This window comes from Morus notabilis, unplaced genomic scaffold, assembly GCF_000414095.1.
Source record: "Morus notabilis unplaced genomic scaffold, ASM41409v2 Scaffold594, whole genome shotgun sequence".
In the NCBI taxonomy this organism is placed as follows: domain Eukaryota; kingdom Viridiplantae; phylum Streptophyta; class Magnoliopsida; order Rosales; family Moraceae; genus Morus; species Morus notabilis.
Genome location: NW_010359491.1, coordinates 764002 through 782887, shown reverse-complemented (window position 1 = coordinate 782887; position 18886 = coordinate 764002). Strand labels below are relative to the sequence as shown.

Below are 18886 nucleotides of genomic sequence, written 5' to 3'. Positions count from 1 at the left end.
AGAAGTATTGGAAAGATTTTAGTTTGATATTGGCAATTGCGATAGTGCTTGATCCTCGTTACAAGTTGAATTTTGTAGATTATGCCTATGGCAATGTTTATGGAATGAAAGTGTCACCTTAATTTTTAGAAGTTAAGAGAAATTTGGAGTTGGTTTTTATTGAATACTCTAAGGGCAAGGTTTCTACAATAAATGTTGTGACTTCACTTCCTACTCCTATTGCTAAAAACCCAGCACAAAAGTTTTTACAGAGGCAAACCAAAGTATTGAAGGTAACTATTATGAATATTTATATGTTGATTTTGTTAATTTAACATTCATTGATGAATACTAATTGTTCTTTATTTGTCTTTTTCATCTTATTTTATATCTTTCTGGTTATAGGAGTTCAACAACTTTGAAAGCCAAGAGCAAACTGTTATGCAGAAATCAGAGTTAGAAGTTTATTTGGATGAGCCAAGAGTACAAGGGAGTGTTGAGTTGGATGTTCTTGAATTTTAGAAAGGAAATCAGTTTCGCTATCCGGAGCTTTCTTACATGGCTCGTGATATCCTAAGTATCTCAATATCTACTATAGCATCTGAATCCGCCTTTAGTGTTGGAGGACGAGTATTGGATCAATATAGGAGTTCACTTAAACCTGCCGTAGTTGAGGCATTGGTGTGTACTAGGGATTGGCTATTTGAAGATAAAAGTATATTTGTTTTTTTTTTTTGTTTATTTACTGTCTTAGCTTATGTTATCTTAAGTCTTAACCATATAAGTTATCTATTTTGTGTAGAAAATAACAAATCGATTCGTGAAGCTATGGATGAAATTACTGAAGATGTTTTTAGTTTGGATATCAATGAGCCCACTACTGGTTCATCTCAAAATTCTCACAACCCAACACCTCAAATGCAATGGAAGGTAACAAGAATTTCCTTGTGGCATGCCTAAGCTATAAATTTCATTTCATTAATAAAATGTTTTCTTGAATAGGTTAAAGTAACTAGAAGAAGAGGTTGATCGGTGAGGAGGTCTCCAAGGTCTTGGGATTGCTCAAGGTATGCGCTTTTTTTTTACCTTGTGTTTGGTCGCCCAGAAAGTCATTTTCTTTTTGGGAAATTCTTGTGGCATGCCTAAGCTATAAATTTTATTTCATTAATAAAATGTTTTCTTTTTCCATGAATAGGTTAAAGCAACTGGAAGAAGAGGTTGATCGGTGAGGAGGTCTCCAAGGTCTTGGGATTGCTCAAGGTATGCGCTTTTTTTTTACCTTGTGTTTGGTCGCCCAGAAAGTCATTTTCTTTTTGGGAAATTCTGATTTTGGTTGTTATTGACTGATTTGTAGTTTTCTTCTGTGAATGGATAATGGAAAAATGTCTCTATTTAAGCGGTTATAATGGTTTTGTCTATGGAACAATTTGTGCAAGTAGTAATGCAACTGAATTCTTGTAGTTGGGGTTAAGATTTGTGTTACTTGCATACATTTTGTATTGGTCTCACTTGGGAGATGTAAAAGAAGGTGATGATAATGGAACAGTTTGTGCAAGTAGTAATGCAACTGAATTCTTGTAGTTGGGGTTAAGATTTGTGCTACTTGCATACATTTTGTATTGGTCTCACTTGGGAGATGTAAAAGAAGGTGATGATAATGGAACTTACATTTAAATATATTTTCATGAAACATGAAACTCTTAGTTGGAATGGATACCACAAATATGAATTATAGATTGATAAAGAAAATGAATGGCTCTGTTTTAACTATGCCGTATATAACAATAATGAAACAATATTTTCAATTTCATCATTTTTTTCCCTACCAATTGTGTTGTTTTAAAATTTCTTGAACAATATTATTTTGACGGGTCAAAAACATGTTTTATTCGTGTTGGCCTGTCACGACACGTTTAGTAATCGTGTTCGCATGTCGTGTCGTGTTAATCGTGTTATTAACGGTTCGTGTTCATGTTTGGGTTTCTGACACGTTTATTAATCGTGTTGTGTTCGTGCTCACTGTAATCGTGTCGTACCGTAATCGTGTCGGCCCAAACACGGCCCGCGAACACGAATTGCCAGCCCTAATTACAGACATCATCAAGTAATTTATCCTCTGATAAATTACTTACACAACCATAAGCACAAGCCTTATCACCACCGTAGTGGCCCAGTCTAGGTTATAGGTTCTGCCCTTAAGGATACACTCTCCATATCCTATCTACGCCATCAGCAGATTTACCAGTTCGCAATATCTCTTATCTTAAGAAATCATTCATTAAAATTCTAAAATAGTTCATTATAATTCCAATAGCTAAAATCAAGCTATTGTGTTAAAATACTTTTCTTTTGCAAACATGTCATTTCTTTAAAATATTTGTAAGGCCAAAACTCTTTTAAAAATAGGCTATCAAAGAAAGGGATAAGAAATCCTACCTCTTATGCTCTTAACCTATGGCTAGCATTACGCTATTTCGGCTTTCGCTTCCTTAAAGGCTTCAATTTGATTCTTTGGCTAGCATTTACACAAAACAACGATTTAGGATTCAATTTTCATTCCTAAAGCAAATCAAACTCAATTATACCCCTTGATTTCCTATGTGCCTTAATCCAATTACACGTTTCATAAATCATTTTATGTTTCAAATTTTCATTCCAATGTTTTGATTTCAAAACACGGATTAAAGATGCTAATCCATCTATTTAGATTCCCAAATGAAGCTAATTTAGGGTTTCTTCAAAAATTGAGGTCAAAACAGGGTTTCTAGACAAAACAGATTCAATCCCCATGTGCACCGGTCGACCGGTGACAGAGAGGTTGTTCTCCGCCGGTCGGCCAGTGGAGAAGGAACCGGTCGACCGGTGGGAGCTGCACATGATGGCCGACCTGAAGAAAATCAGACTAAAACCTGCAAATCTAAGTTCAAATCTGAAATATTTCAAGGGAAAATAACCAAATCCAGGTTCTAGTTACTAAATCAAGTCCAAAGAACCAATTTTTCCTAATTTTCACTGTGATTTTACTCAAAATCTATTTCGAGTTAAAAATAGGTTTTCTAACAGAAAAATTTGAGAGTCAAGAGAAGTTTTTCAGAAATCTTACCTCAAATCCTTCTTTTGACGTTGAAAACTCCATGAAAGTCTTCTTTGGTTCAAAATCTGGTTGATTTGAGAGAGAAAACGGGAGAGAGGGAGAGTTCGAATGAGAGAGAGAAAGAGAGAGAGATAGAGAGATACACAGAAAGAAAAAGAAAAGGAAAAGAAAAAGGAAAAAGGAAAAAAATGCAAATATCAAAGATATTTAGGGAAACATACTAGAAAATGTATCTACACACACTTCTGGAGTGAAAATATAAATACTGAAAACATTTAAATCCCGTGGAAATATTTAAATTTACACGTCGAAAATATTTATTAATCAATAATTAATTAATTAAACTAAATGAGGCACACTAATAAATCTTAATTATCTTAATTAATCACGTTTAATTTCTCGAGGTGTTACAGCTCCACTCCCTTAAAGAATTTCGTCCTCAAAACTAGGACTTACCTCAAAATATAAACAGTTGTGGGTACTGCTGCTGCATGGTCGTTTCAAGCTCTCATGTCACTTCCTTAACTCCATGATACTGCCATAACACTTTCACTAGGGGGATCTCACGATGACGCAAACTCTTCATCTTCTGATCAAGAATCTGAATTGGAGCTTCCTCGTATGTCGCGTCATACTGTATCAGAATGTCATACCATTGTACCACGACTTCCGGATCAGGTTAACATTTACGAAGCATGAAGACATGGAACACGCCATGCACGTGAGATAACTCAGGTGGTAGGGCAAGATGATACGGCACAACATCGACTCGTTGCACGATCGAAAATGGTCCAACGTATCTTGGCGCAAGTTTCCCTTTTACACCAAAATGAACAACTCTTTTGCGCGGGGAAACCTTCAACAAAATGAAGTCACCTTCATAGAATTCCAATGGTTTACACCGTCTATCAACATAGCTCTTTTGTCTACTTTGAGCTCTTAACAATCATTCCCGAATCACTGTTATCTTCTCGTTATTCTCTTGAATAACTTCTGGTCCGGTAGTAAGTCGATCCTCTGGTTCCAACTAACAAACAGGTGATCTACAAGGTCGACTATAGAGAGCTTCGAATGGTGTCATACCGATACTAGTTTGATAGCTGTTATTATAAGTAAACTCAGCAAGGTGAAGATATTTCTTTCAGTTTTCACCAAAATTTAGAATACAAGAACGGAGCATATCCTCCAGAATTTGAATGACTCTTTCAGATTGCCCATCAGTTTGAGGATGGAATGCCGTACTAAAATTCAATTTTGTTTATATAGCTTCATGGAAACTTTTCCAATACGATCAGACGTAATAGATAACAACACTCCATGAAGTCTCACGATGTGCTCCAGATACAATTCTGTAAGAATCTTTCAGGAATATGTCGCACGAAATGGTATGAAGTGTATAGATTTCATCAACCTGTCTACCACCACCCAGATGGCATCATGCTTTTGTTCAGTTTTTGAAAGTCCCATCAGAAAATCCATAGTGATATGTTCCTATTTTCATCCCGGAACATGTAGAGGCTGTAATTCTCCAGCAGACTTTTGGCGTTCAGCCTTAATTCAGAGACAAGTTACACACTTTGAAACATGTTCATAAATGTATTTCTTCATACCTCTCCACTAGTATTGTCTTTTAAGATCCTGGTAAATCTTGGTACTTCCAAGATGAATTGCATACCGCGACTTATGAGCTTTATGTAGAATTGTCTTCTAAATCTCATCCACCTTAGGAACAGCTAGCCAGTTATGGAAATAAAGTGCTTTGTCGTCCCAAATTTTCCAATCCTCAAGTTGCTCTCCGTTCTGAATTCGAATCCAAATTCCTTGAAGATGGGGATCTTGCCATTGATTCTGTTTAACTTGTTGCACAAGGGCCGGTGCGGAGATTAGATTATACACCATTACATGGTTATAATTCTCGTAGTACTAAAGATCATAGTCACTTACAACTTCAATCTTCATCCAGTCTTCTAAAGCCAATGACGCTATCATTCCCGAAGTTTTCCTGCTAAGGGCATCAGCTAATACATTAGCTTTTCCAGGATGATATTACAGCCTGAAGTCATAATCTTCCATATATTCAATCCATCTCCTCTGCCTGAGATTTAGATCTTTCTGAGTAAACAAGTACTTCAAACTCTTGTGGTCAGGAAAAAGTTGAAACTTTGCTCCATAAAGATAGCATATCCAAATCTTCAGAGCAAATATTACCGCTGCTAGCTCCAATTCATGAGTGGGGTAATTTCATTCATGTGGCTTCAATTGGCGAGATGCGTAAGCTACAATGCGTCCATCTTGCATCAAAACACATCCAAGCCCACTCCTCAAGGCGTTATAATATACCTCATATGGCTCTTCGTTGTTGGGTCTAGTCAAGACTGGTGCACTTGTCAGTCTAGCCTTCAATTCTTGGAAAGCATCTTCGCACTCAGCGTCCCATTCAAATTTGACTTCTTTCTTGGTCAATCGAGTCATCGGTGCAGTAATGCTCGAGAAGTCTTTTACAAAATGTCGATAGTACCCTGCAAGTCCAAGGAAACTTCGAATCTCTGCTACATTCTTCGGTCTTTCCCACTGTAGCATAATCTCAATCTTTGAAGGATCTATTGAAATTCCTTCTCCCGATATTACATGTCCAAGGAACTTCACTTCTGTCAGCCAGAAGTCACACATCTCTTTCTTCGTATACAACTGGTGTTCGCGAAGAGTCTGAAAAATAATTCTCAGATGTTGTTCATGTTCTTCCCAAGTCTTTGAATAAACCATGATGTCATTGATAAAGACAATCACAAACTAATCTAAGTAAGGCCGAAAGACCCGGTTCATTAGATCCATGGATGCAGCTGGGGCATTCGTCAACCCAAAAGGCATTACCAGAAATTTAAAATGCCCATACCGAGTTCTAAAAACAGTTTTTAGGATGTCTTCCTCCTTAACTTTAAGCTAATGATATCCCGACCTCAAGTTAATCTTAGAGTAATACTGTGATCCATCCAACTGATTGAATAGCTCATCGATTCTTGGTAATAGGTATTTATTCTTCACAGTTACTCTATTCAATTGACGATAGTCAATGCACAACCGAAGAGATTTGTCGTGCTTTTTCACAAATAACACAGGTGCACCCCATGAGGAAGTATTATTCCTAATATACATTTTTTTTGCTAACTCCCCGAGTTTCTTCTTTAATTCTTTCATTTCAACATGTATCATTCATTACGAAGGAATGAAAATAGGGACCGTTCCCGGTATTAAGTCAATACTGAATTCAATCTCTTGATCTGGCGGTAAACCAAGTAACTCATCCAGAAATACATATATAAATTCATCCACCACAGGAATTCCTGCATTATCTCTAATTACAGCAGGTTTACCTTCTAAAGCAAAAAGGAAGGAAAAACATGCTAAGTTTCTATGTCCTCCAACGCTATATCTCAATAGTCATTCTTCCAAGACTGGATTCATGTCTGCTTGATAAGTAATTACCGTTTTAAAATTGGTCATCAAAGTTACTCTCATACGGTAACAATCAACAATTACACCGTATTTTGTCAACCAATCCATTCTGAGCACCACATCAAACATACTCATCGAAAGGATAATTAGGTTAGCTCTCAATCGCTCACCTTCAATCGTGATTTCACACGATCTACACACACTAATTACCTCCACACATCCTAGTGGGGAGTTCAACATCATCAGGGTTTCCACGTTCTCAGATTTTAATTTCAAAGTTTGAACAAAAGAACTTGATATAAAAAAATGTGTAGCACCAATATCAAACAACACATGTGCTAGAGAGTGGTAGATCAAAATCAAACCCTTAACAAAGGTGTTGCTGGCCTGACCTCCATAACTGCATCCTGTAAGGGGTATAAGCTTGTCCCTGCGTTTTCCCATTCCCCTTATCACCAATATTGGCCCTTTGAGTCCCTGTCATATATTGTTGTGGCTGAGGTATCTGCACTGATCCCGACGCTTGAGGCCGAAACTATGGATAATACGGCGGTCGGTATGTTGGCACATGAGGGAATAATATTGGTGTTGGCAGCTGTGGCTGATATGATGGCACAAACTGCGGTGGTCTTTCCTGACTGTAGGAAGTATGACTTTGAGGCTGTTGAGTCGGTGGCTGATTCTGATTAGGACAGTTCCTCCAAATATGGTCAATCTGCCTATAATGATGACACTTGGGTCTATAAGGACCACTTCTATCACTTCCAGATGAACTACTGCCACCACTGATCATTTCTCCACTAATTTGTCCCTGATTACGGTTCCTCATACCACTCCGCTGCGGCCTGCCTGAAGCAGAAGGTCCACCAGAAATAGAAACTCGACCAACTGCTTCCTTGCTTTGATGATAAGCCAGATTATCTTGTTCCACGCTTGTAGCGGTAGCCACCAATTCTCAGAAATTTTGAATCCTCAGAGCCACCAATGGTCTCCTTATAGAATTCTTAAGACCTTTCTCAAATTTAAGGTTTTTCAAGTGTTCAGACTCCACTAGAGATGACGCAAACCGTGATAAGTTATTAAACTTAGCCTCGTATTCCCTCACCGACATATCACCCTGATGCAAACCGGGATAAGTCATTAAACTTTTCATCCCGATAGCTCTGAGGGAAATATTGTTCACTAAAAAGGGCTTCAAACTGATCCCACGTCATTCCCGCAACATTATGGCTTATGCTCACTGCTTCCACGAAGTACTCGCTTGGCCTTCTAGCTTATATACCGCAAATTCCACCTAATATTCCTCCGGTATTCCCAGGGTGTTCAGGTGTTTTTTTATAGAGTCAAACCAATATTCCGCCTCCTAGGGTCCTCCCTCACTGTTGAATGTGGGGATAGGTCCATGTCTAAATTCACGGAAATAACTCTGCTTTCTATCCTCGGTCGATCGCTCATTCTGAGCTCGAGTGGCTATCCCTTGGAAAGAAGCATACATGACATCCATGAATTCTTGATTCTACGGTGTTAGTTGATTAACTGACCTACGACGTGGTGACACCTTCTTTAATTGAAAAGAAACTAGAGTGTTTAGTGGATTCTTGATATCACACATGTATGTACAATCTCTGATACCAAGTCCGTCATGCCTTAAAATAGGGGTTAGTGACGTGGAGGCCCGTTTAGAAGTTAAACACGATTATAAAAGTAATTAAACATTTAGAAGCATAATAATCAAAATCAAAAGTTAACTATTAAACAAATTTCTAAATAAGCCCCACATTTTACTGAAATTAAATTACAAGAAAGTGATGAGACTTTCACACTTTCTGATAAAAGAGGTTTGAAACTAAGACTCCGACATCATTCAGGGCTTCACCCACAGGATATACAATATTGTACATACATGTACATGTAAATGTCATTTACAAACATCAACCACAGTCTAGAAATCAAAAGTTCAGAGTTTCAGAATTTACAATTCTTACATTTATACACAAGGATAATGAACACAATCCTCTCTTAATCGGACGGTAGCAACTAACTCAGCTACTCCGCACTGCTCCTAGTGTCGCCTAGGAGGGGTTTAATATTTATAAAATAAATAAAACATGAGTGAAAGGCCCAGTAGGATGTATTTAAAATAAACTTTATAAACAAGTAAATAAATGAATAAGTAATTAAATAAATGAATAAGCAAGTAAATAAAGATATTCAATTCCAACACAACAGCCAGAACCTCACATCTTTTTTCTGAAAGGAAATATAAACTGAAAATTTCGTATTACAGGCATCACCAAGTAATTTATCCTTTGATAAATTACTTACACAACCATAATCACAAGCCTTATCACCACCGTAGTGGCCCGGTCCAGGTTTCAGGTTCTGCCCCTAAGGATACACTCTCCATCTCCTATCTAGGCCATCAGCAGGTTTACCAGTTCGCAAGATCTCTTATCTTAAGAAATCATTTATTAAAATTCTGAAATAGTTCATTATAATTTCAATAGCTAAAATCAAGCTATTGTGTTAAAATACATTTCTTTTGTAAACATGTCATTTCTTTAAAACCTTTGTACTGCCAAAACTCTTTTAAAAACATGTTATCAAAGAAAGGGATAAGAAATCCTACCTCTTATGCACCTAACATGTGGCTAGCGTTACGCTATTCTGGCTTTTGCTTCCTCAAAGCCTTCAATTTGATTCCTCGGCTAGCATTTACACAAAACAACGCTTTAGGATTCAATTCTCATTCCTAAAGTAAATCAATCTCAATTATACCCCTAGATTTCCTATTAGTACGCCTTAATCCAATTACAAGTTTCATAAATCATTTTATGTTTCAAATTATCATTCCAAAGGTTTTGATTTTAAAACATGGATTAAAGATGTTAATCCATCTATTTTAGATTCTGAAATGAAGCTAATTTGGGTTTTCTTCAAAAATTGAGGTCAAAACAGGGTTTCTAGACAAAACAGGTTCAAACCCCGTGTGCACCGGTCGACCGGTGACAGAGAGATTGTTCTCCACCGGTCGGCCGGTGGAGAAAGAACCGGTCGACAGATCTGGTCGACCGGTGGGAGCTGCACAGGATGGCTGACATGGCCGATCTGAAGAAAATCAGAACAAAACCTGCAAATCTGAGTTCAAATCTGAAATATTTCAAGGGGAAACAACCAAATCTAGGTTCTAGTTACTAAATCAAGTCGAAAGAACCAATTTTTCCTAATTTTCACCGTGATTTTACTCAAAATATATCAAAATCCATTTCGAGTTAAAAATACGTTTTCCAATAGAAAAATTCGAGATTGAAGAGAAATTTTTCAGAAATCTTACCTCAAATCCTTATCTTGACGTTGAAAACTCCTCGAAATTCTTCTTTGGTTCGAAAACCTGTTGATTTGAGAGAGAAAACGAGAGGGAGAGAGTTCGAACGAGAGAGAGAGAGAGAGAGATGCACGGAAAGAAAAAAAGAAAGAAAGAAAAAGAAAAAGGAAAACGGAAAAAAAATGCAAATATCAAAGATATTTAGGGAAACAGAGTAGAAAATGTATTTACACACACTTCTGAGGTGAAAATATAAATACTGAAAACATTTAAATCCCTTGAAAATATTTAAATTTACATATCAAAAATATTTATTAATTAATAATTAATTAATTAAATTAGATTCAGTATACTAATAAATTTTAATTATCTTAATTAATCTCGTTTAATTTCTCAAAGTATTACATAAATGCTGAACTTAGACTTTATAAATGCGCAAAAAGAAAACCTTAATACCAAAACAAGTATCAATATTCGTAACTGAAAAAAAAAGACAGTTGAATAAAAGTTATTAAATATATTATGCTGCAAAATTATATTATGAATTAAGTATTTTTACCATGTGATCCTACCACAAAATTCTCCCATTTTTACTGCTCTTTTTCGAATTATAGATGGAGGCCACGACTTAGAGCTTTTATGACTGGTGAAAGCGGCAAGGAAAAGGATCGGCGGTCCTGAAAAAAGATGATGTGCGACATCTAGACCGAAGATGCTGAAAAAAGTACGTCTCACTTGTTTATTCTCATTACAGCTCTGTTATTAAATGTGATCACAAAACACTATTATATACATGTATATTATACATGGATGCTCTATCGACACTTTTTTTTTCTTACTTTTTATAAACATATTTTTAAATCATCTCTCATTTTATTTGTCATACCCTCCTTAAATTTTTTTAAAAATCTTTATAATTAAATCATCTCTAATTCTATTTTTCACACATATTCTTAAACTACCTCGTTTTATTTGGAGAGGATATTTTTATCCACTCAAACAATCTTACGCGGACTTCCCCGCTCTCACATATCCTTCCTTATTTAAGGAATAAAGAAACACAATTAAATTGAAAAAAAAAAAATTTCACGTATGTTTAAAAACCCAGTTTAGATGCAGGCGCCTCCATTAATCTCTTCAAACCCAGTTTGGGTATTGATGTTCTCTTCTCTACTGTGAAGAACAACCCATAGCCAAGTAGTTAAGTCGGCATCCATCATGATTTCATCTCCCGGCGAGTAACTTAGGCCCCGTTCATTTCATCGATTCGAGTTTTGTTACAGTAAAAAACTCTCATAAACAATCACATCTAACTTTTTTATTACAGTAAAAAACTCTTACATAAAGTCATATTTCAACTCGAATCTAACTTATTTTGTGGTAATATTTATTGAAGACTCACTCAAGTGCTTCATACTGATTCGGAATTTCTTTGTTTAGTTTAGTTTAGTTTTTTTTTTTTTTCAAAGAGTAGGTAAAAGAATTGAAAATGAAATCTCTTTGAAAAAGTAGGACACCATAATTTTTAAAGTATTATGTATCTTTAAATGATGGGGTGTGTAGTGAATATTTGTTCAAAATATTATTGTTCTTAAAAGTAATTTTCTTAATGTGTAATTTAGTAACATTAAATATGAGTGTCTCAAAAGTAAAAAATGAGTGTTAATAGACACATCTATTATATATTTATATTATATATAAATTTCATAATAGAATATACTAAGGCCTCATTCATTTCACCGATTCGAATTTTTAATTTTAGGTTTCTACAATAAAAAGCTCTCAGAAAATGTCACATTTAACTTTTTCTGTTACAGTAAAAAGCTCTCATAAAATGTCACATCTCAACTCAAATTAAAAATTCGAATCCGTAAAGTGAACGAGGCCTAAATCAGTAGCAGTGGCGAAACGGAAAATTTAGTAGAGGGCTAATAACTATAATAAATATTTTACCTACAATAAATAATTATTAAATAATATGATTGTTCCCGACAAGTTTTTATGCCCAAAATGTTGCACAATAACTTTATTATTGGAGCTAAATCATATGTCTATTTCAATATACACAAGTAAATCATTCATTCATTAATTTCTCATTCAATTTTTTTTTTTTTATTAACAAGATAAAAAGTGAAAAAAACTTAAAGATAGATAACTTTAGCCCAGTACTTAATCTCCAGTGGATTGTATGGTCATATTAAAAATATACTCCCTAACAACAAGTATAACTATTGAATAGAAACACACATAAAAAAAAAAAAGGCAAAAGAAATAAACATATCACAATAAATTATTGTGCATGCTTTATTTTTTTAAAAGAGGATATATACACTAGTGGAGAAAAAGAAAACAAGAAAATGAGAGGAAAAAACAAATAAACTTACTTTAATAAATAATTCAAGTTATTATTGAAGGAGAAATGATTTTGTTAAGCACTTAGGACATTATTTAGCTCTAATTCAAAGTAACATTTTTCAATTTTGGGAGTAATGAAATTTATTTCAATTGGTTAATTATTGCAGGAAACCCTACTGAGCTAAATAATTTTACTTTGAAAGAAACCCTAGGCTATGTCTGCAACATGCTTGTATAAAATTTATTTCAATTGGTTAATTATTGCAATTTGCACTACCTAGTTGGTCACTTTTGTCAAATCGGAGGCAGATTTGTTGGATATGGGCCGAAGGCCAGGGAGTCCTGCCCACGAGAGTTTAATGGTTCAAAATGAATACAAAGACCACGATCTTGAGAAACGGACTGTAAATGGGCCATCGAAAATTATGGTCACCCTAAGACCCGACATGTCCGAGAGTTTACCGTATGTTTTTGTCAAGATTACCCTTTCTCTCAGTACATCATGAACGACACTTAAACAAAGTATTATCTTGTCGTTTTATTGTTTACAGAAAACGAGGAAAAATCAATTTAGTACCCTATTATGGCAAAACATTTCTCGTAATCATCTGTTTTTGATAATATTAAAATGATTTCTTAACATTTTAAAATACTTTTTTTTAGTACCTTAAACTTAAGACATTTTCCCATTTTGACTGATCTGAATTTCCATTTAAGAGATAATAACAAATAAAATGAGGTTTGCTTACACGGATAACAGTTTTTGTTATTGGCTTAATTTAGTATTGCTGTGGATTTTAGAAAAATTGCCTTTAGCTGTGTTGAAGGAAGAAGCAGCTGTTACTAGAAGCAGCTGAGTGTTTGGTAAACTGTAATTATAGTAGCTGTGCTAGTTCCAAAATCAGTATAATAGCGTTTAGTAAATTTTGAGGTGAAATTGCTGTGGGTATGTAAAATGACCAAAATAGACATGGTATGAAACTTAAATATATATAATTATTTTTGGTATTTAAAAATACTTGTTTAACTTAAAAAAACATAATGTTATGATTAAAATTTTTTAACAATAAATTTATGATAATTAATTCTTTTTTTTTTTTCATTTCTTCATTCACAATATAATTACAACTAAAAAGACCATAATGATAAATTATCAATCTTGTTAATGCAACCAAATACTATAATTATCAATTTTGGTGGGGTTCTTCTAAAAAATCTGCAAGAAACTTCGATGCTATGATTTTGTTGTTACAACTAAAAGAAACTAAAAAAAACTTTGATGCTAGAAAACAACAAAATACACACACACACACACACACACGTAAATACACACACGCACGTAAATACAAACATATATATCCACACACACACACCCGTAAATACAAACATATATATCCATACACACACACCACGTATACACAATTCAAAATTGTTCTAAATGGTATCGTTCTCCTTTATAAGGTCCAAAAAATCATTTTAATTGTGAATAACCCGCGTCAACTAAATAGTATTACCTATTGATATAAACAAAAGCACAAAATAAAGAATGAAACACATACTTATTATTTGGTTTGTAATGTTATAAATACCACGACTCAAACCTCTCAACATCTTCCTTCAGTGGTTCAGAATCAATATCAGGAGAAAACACACAAAAATTTAAAAAATCATCATCATCATCCACAAGTGCTATCCGTTGTTGTGATGCAGAAAATGATCCATCATACACAATAATCCTTTGAAAAAACTAAACAAAGTACAAAACATAAAGAAAACAAAGACTAACCAGTATGGCATCATTTGATTCCATACCACCAAAATCCTTGACAACTGAGGTGATAGTTTCTTCAATTTTCTCATCGGAAACATCATTGGTAACATTATTCTTCCCTTGGTCCTTTTCACAATCCTCGCCACCATCGGTATTGATTTTCTCCAATCCTTTCTTTTCACCCTCAATAGCATTCTCCTTAACTACTACTTTCTTTTTACTCTCACCATCATAATCATCATCTTCAGCTCCTTCTTCATCTTCCTCTTCCTCATCTCCTTCTTCATCTTCCTCATTTCCTTCTTTTTCTTCATCATCAATCTTAATACCATCATCAGAAACCACATAAACAAATTTCTTCCTAGAAGGAAGCATAGAGTCGAACTTCTTACCCAAACACTTAACCGATTCAGCCAATAAATAGAATTGTCCAGACATATCAAAAATTTTATGAGTGACATCACTCCTAAGAGAAGAAATCTCACTGACCAATCTATCAGATTGGGCCTGCAAAACAGAAAGCTGTGAAGAAAAAACAGAATCACCATTATCATTCCGTGGACTGTGGGGACATGGAGGAACAACACTATCAACATCATCATCGTCCTCCAAGTTAGGAACACTAGAAGACGGGAGATCCTTTGCCGACTTCAGAGCTTTCTATTTCCGAAACAAGCCAACAGTGTAAATCTTTTCCCATTCAACATCATTTGGTTCCATACGAACACAAGAAAGCTGGAAATACAAAAAAAAAAGAAAAAAAAAAAAGAGGAACATATTATAATAAAAACAAGAAAACAAAAGTTCAAAAACAAAAGTTAAAAAACAAAAGACTACCTTCCCATCGTCATTTTTGAAAACATTAGACGGCATATTGGAGTAACCTTTATCATTGGTCTGCACTTGAAAATTACGAGGAATAGGCTCATCGATGGACTTCCTCAAAGCACAAAAACCAGCCACCCGTGGTATACACTCATAGATCCAGACTTGAAAAGCAAAAGCTAAACCACCAATCTTATAAGCTACCTTATCCCGAGTAGTACGAGCAACAACCTTATCTTCACGCTTATACAGTATCTCAAGACAACACTTGAAACTATCCAAGCGCATGCCAAAAGCAACCTTTCCCCAAGGAAAATCAGCAAACCTAGGACTATCCAAAATTGTAATATAGTCAACACTAACACAAACATTCTTTTTTTTCGCAAGAAGAAATGACGAAATAAAATACAATAAACCCATCTTCACAGCTTCCTCATCACTCTCAAACGGATAGGTTTTAAAACAATTCTTAATAGCGTCCCTCCTTACAAGCCCCTTAGAATAACCTTCAAAATATTTCTCAAGCAGGGTAGAAGCAGAACTATCTAAATAACTAACCAAATTGCAATCTCCCACACACTTTAGACGAGTAATCATAGCAAACTCTTCAATGGAAAACTTTACAAATGATTCACCAAATTTGAACCACAACTCATCAGGGTTTGTTTGATGAACAACATGAAAAAGAACCTCATGCATCAACTGACGCTGATTAGTAAACTTTAACATATCAAGAAATCGACCAGAAATAGTTTATCTGAAAAGCTCCCTTTGATTCTCAGTAAATCTATCGTAAAGCTCTTCAATAACAGAAAAAGACGCGAAAACATTAACCTGTTATGGAATTTTTTTATCTGGGTCTATACGATAGTCCCATAACTGCAAAAAGAAAAAAGAAAAAAAACACAAAAAAAAACTATAATCTTTCAGGGTAGATAATAGTTATAATCTGGCAGCCTATGAGCAAAACACATGCTGAAAATATAAAAAAAGACAACTCGAACACCAGATTCACACAAAAACACAAAAAACCACAATCAAAGTTACAAATAACCATAATACTCCAAGGCATAGATTACAACAGGTTTTGAATTGAAAAAATTGAAAATACCTTTAAAGAATTCCGGATAGGAGGAGGAGCACGTAGAACTTCCTCTCCCGCGTGGGACTCTAAATTTTTCCACTTTCTCTTCGAGGAATCATTACTGTCAACAATTTTAGCACGCTTCTGAGAAGAAAAAGAAGCAGCGCCCTTGCCCTTCCTCTTCCGTGGAGTGTTAGCCATGACTAAAGGAGAATGAAAATCAAGAGGAAATCATAGACAAAACTAAAATAATGAAAATCCAAAACCTAAAACAAAGAACAGTGACATCGACGAACTTACCGGAAAAACGGAGAAAACAAAGCCGAAATCAGAACACGAAATCGATCAAACAACCTCACGATCGAAATCAACCCAGAAATCTCGCAAGAAATCGATGGGCTTGTTCATTTGCACCAAACTAAAAAAAAATTTAACAACTACTTGAGTACAAGACGACACTAATTAATCTGTAAACTAGAAAGAATGAGGTCCTTAAGTAACTAAAAATTGAGAGAGAAACTCTTATTTTCCGTTTGATCGTTCAAGTAACTAAAGGACGATGAGAGGTTTGAAACCGATTGAAATAGCTTCCTGCGCCCACGTGTAGCGGTAGGCAGGCCAAAAAATCGCAGCAACGTCATTCGCCCGGAAACATTCGTGATGGCCGGGTTCTTGGTGCAGAGAAAGAGAGTAGCCATAGCTCCGGCCGTCCTTGCCGGCATATATTACGGTTTGGGCGCTGTTGCCCAAGAGAAACTCGGTCCAGCCAGTGCAATGCGGAATTCCCGGTCCACTACTTCTATGCATGGAAGTGTGTTATTCATGTCGTGGTTCGTGGATTATTTCGAATTGATTGGAAGAAAAATGGGTGTAGCGAAGAAATCAAATCGGAGTGCTATTTACATGTACACTGACTTCGTTCTTTCTACTACCATTTATAAAGAGTGAAATACTAATTGTGCTCTGGCTTCCAACAGCGAGAAAAGGAAATGAATACTACAGCAATTGAGAGATTTCTATTAATTTGGATTGTCTTTGTCGGAAGCTTTGGTCGTTCAAGTTGCTCGTCAAAATGTGAATTCAAGGCAATCTTTAACTTCGGTGACTCAAACTCCGACACTGGTGGGTTTTGGGCTGCTTTTCCGGCCCAGTCTGGGCCTTTTGGGATGACCTTCTTCAACAAACCCGTCGGCCGTGCTACTGATGGCAGGCTCATCATTGATTTTCTCGGTAAATAACATATTCATCACATAATTATGAACTAATTACATTTTCTACATGTATAATCGTATAAACTATATTCATGTTCATTTTACCTCCCCCGATATCTCTATTCAGATTTGTGGGTTCTTTAAGCCCGCCTTGTTTTAATAGATTTGAATCACAATTCAACTTTTTTCTATATATCTTCTCTCGTAAAACTTTGAATTTCAGTTCAAATTTTATATTCAATCAGTCATGATTCAGGAAGAAAACACTCATTTAGGTGCATTTAATCCCCTACGTAATTGGAAATACCACGTTTGTCTTTATAACATATATCGTTTAGTGTTCTAGCTAGACTTATCTAAAATAGACAAATACATCATCATTTCATTGCATTTTTGTCATGCGCTGAGAAAATTAAATTACAGCTTTTGGCTTCCAATTATTTATCTATTGCTCTCATTCTAGTTTGTCAAGTTTATCCGTTTAGATCTAAAAATTAGTCATTCATTCGGGATAAGCCAGTAAGGGAAAGTAAGTGGCTGTTTAGTTAGAGAATTTAAACCATGATTTGAATCACAGTTCATAGTTCGCTATAGTGTTTTGTTTCATAAAAAATACACCTAAATCAAAAATAATTCTAATAATATGATTTTAATCTGTGAACCAAACGTCTCCTAAATTTTTTTACGTACGTATGAAAATATGGTGGGGTTATTGAAAAAAAGAAATTAGTGTTATAAGACACTTGTAGTGCTGAGCACCTCCCACTAATAAAAAATAAGTCCCGCAGTATAAAATTTATAAGTGTAATTTATCTTTTATTAGTAATAGTGCTTAGGATCAACGGTGCCTCCGAACATTTTTCTTGGAAAAAATTTCTACAAGGAGACAAATAAGGCTAAGTTGGAAAAGTGTGGAGTCGTCAATCTCAGTCTGGATTTTCTTTGGTATCACGTGAACGTGGGCTTCACCTCAGCCTTCAAGATAGTTTTGGCAACACTCGATTGAGAGTTCAACGTGAAATAGATTAGAGATGGGACCACGGAATCATAGTGTAAACTGTGGTGTATAAACAAGCATTACTAAAGTATTATAGTTTTTAAGTCTTGTATGACACGACAGTACAAGTAGAACCCAAAAACGACACGAAATTAATAATTTTTATAGGACCCGATTAATTTTTACGTCAATTTTGAGTTGACCCTTATAACGAATGTGTGTTTTGGGCCAACACGCTTAACTCGAAATTGATTCGCACAACATGTATAAATTAGCGTTATTTTACAGGTGTGTGTGTTGAGTGTTTGGATTTTTTTGTGTGTTTGGTAGGGAGATTTGAAAAATTAGCATCCTTGTTTAGTTATATAAAAAGATTATTTCCCCTTCTTTCTTTTTCTTTTTATGAAAAACAAGGTTAATCACATCATTAATAATGTACACTTTTGAACTATGCAGCTCAGGCTCTTGGATTACCATTTCTGAGCCCATATTTGCAATCCATTGGATCTGATTTCAGGCATGGAGCTAATTTTGCCACATTGGCTTCCACTGTGCTTCTTCCAAACACTTCCTTATTTGTCACTGGAATCAGTCCATTTTCACTAGCTATCCAGCTCAATCAAATGAAGGAATTCAAGGTCAGAGTTGATGAATTTCATCACTCATCCAATAAAAAAGGTACAATGTGCAATCTGCATATAATTATATTGCCTCATTTTCATGAGAAAACACTACCCTTTTGATTTTATAATGTATTTTCATGACCTAAAAGTTGTTTTTTTTTTTTTTTTT

The 18886-nt window shown here is 35.2% G+C and overlaps 2 protein-coding genes across 3 annotated transcripts; one reads left to right on the top strand and one right to left on the bottom strand.

The window, feature by feature from the left end:
* Positions 1-13780: 13780 nt before the first annotated feature.
* On the bottom strand, positions 13781-16262 carry LOC21405313 (histone chaperone ASF1). 2 transcript variants are annotated; one of them, XM_024163300.1, is made up of 3 exons: positions 16187-16262; positions 15914-16089; positions 13781-14712 (listed from the first exon to the last, which is right to left on the bottom strand). In XM_024163300.1, the coding sequence occupies exon 3, from the start codon at positions 14413-14415 to the stop codon at positions 13954-13956; it is 462 nt and encodes a 153-aa protein (XP_024019068.1). In that variant the 5' UTR covers positions 14416-14712; positions 15914-16089; positions 16187-16262; the 3' UTR covers positions 13781-13953. The 2 variants fall into 2 exon arrangements, with proteins under 2 accessions (XP_024019068.1, XP_024019069.1); XM_024163301.1 differs by lacking the exons at positions 15914-16089; positions 16187-16262 and adding an exon at positions 14815-14843.
* Positions 16263-16867: 605 nt separating this feature from the next.
* On the top strand, positions 16868-18837 carry LOC21405312 (GDSL esterase/lipase At4g01130). The gene is made up of 2 exons (XM_010094601.2): positions 16868-17116; positions 18551-18837. Exons 1-2 carry the CDS (start codon positions 16876-16878, stop codon positions 18835-18837), a joined length of 528 nt encoding a protein of 175 aa, XP_010092903.1. The 5' UTR covers positions 16868-16875.
* Positions 18838-18886: the final 49 nt, after the last annotated feature.

Coding starts and splice junctions, on each gene's coding strand:
- LOC21405312 (XM_010094601.2), top strand. CDS start 16,876: ATGAATACTACAGCAATTGAGAGATTTCTATTAATTTGGATTGTCTTT. Junction 17,117..18,550: donor GCTCATCATTGATTTTCTCG/GTAAATAACATA, acceptor TGAACTATGCAG/CTCAGGCTCTTGGATTACCA.
- LOC21405313 (XM_024163300.1), bottom strand. CDS start 14,415: ATGTCTGGACAATTCTATTTATTGGCTGAATCGGTTAAGTGTTTGGGT.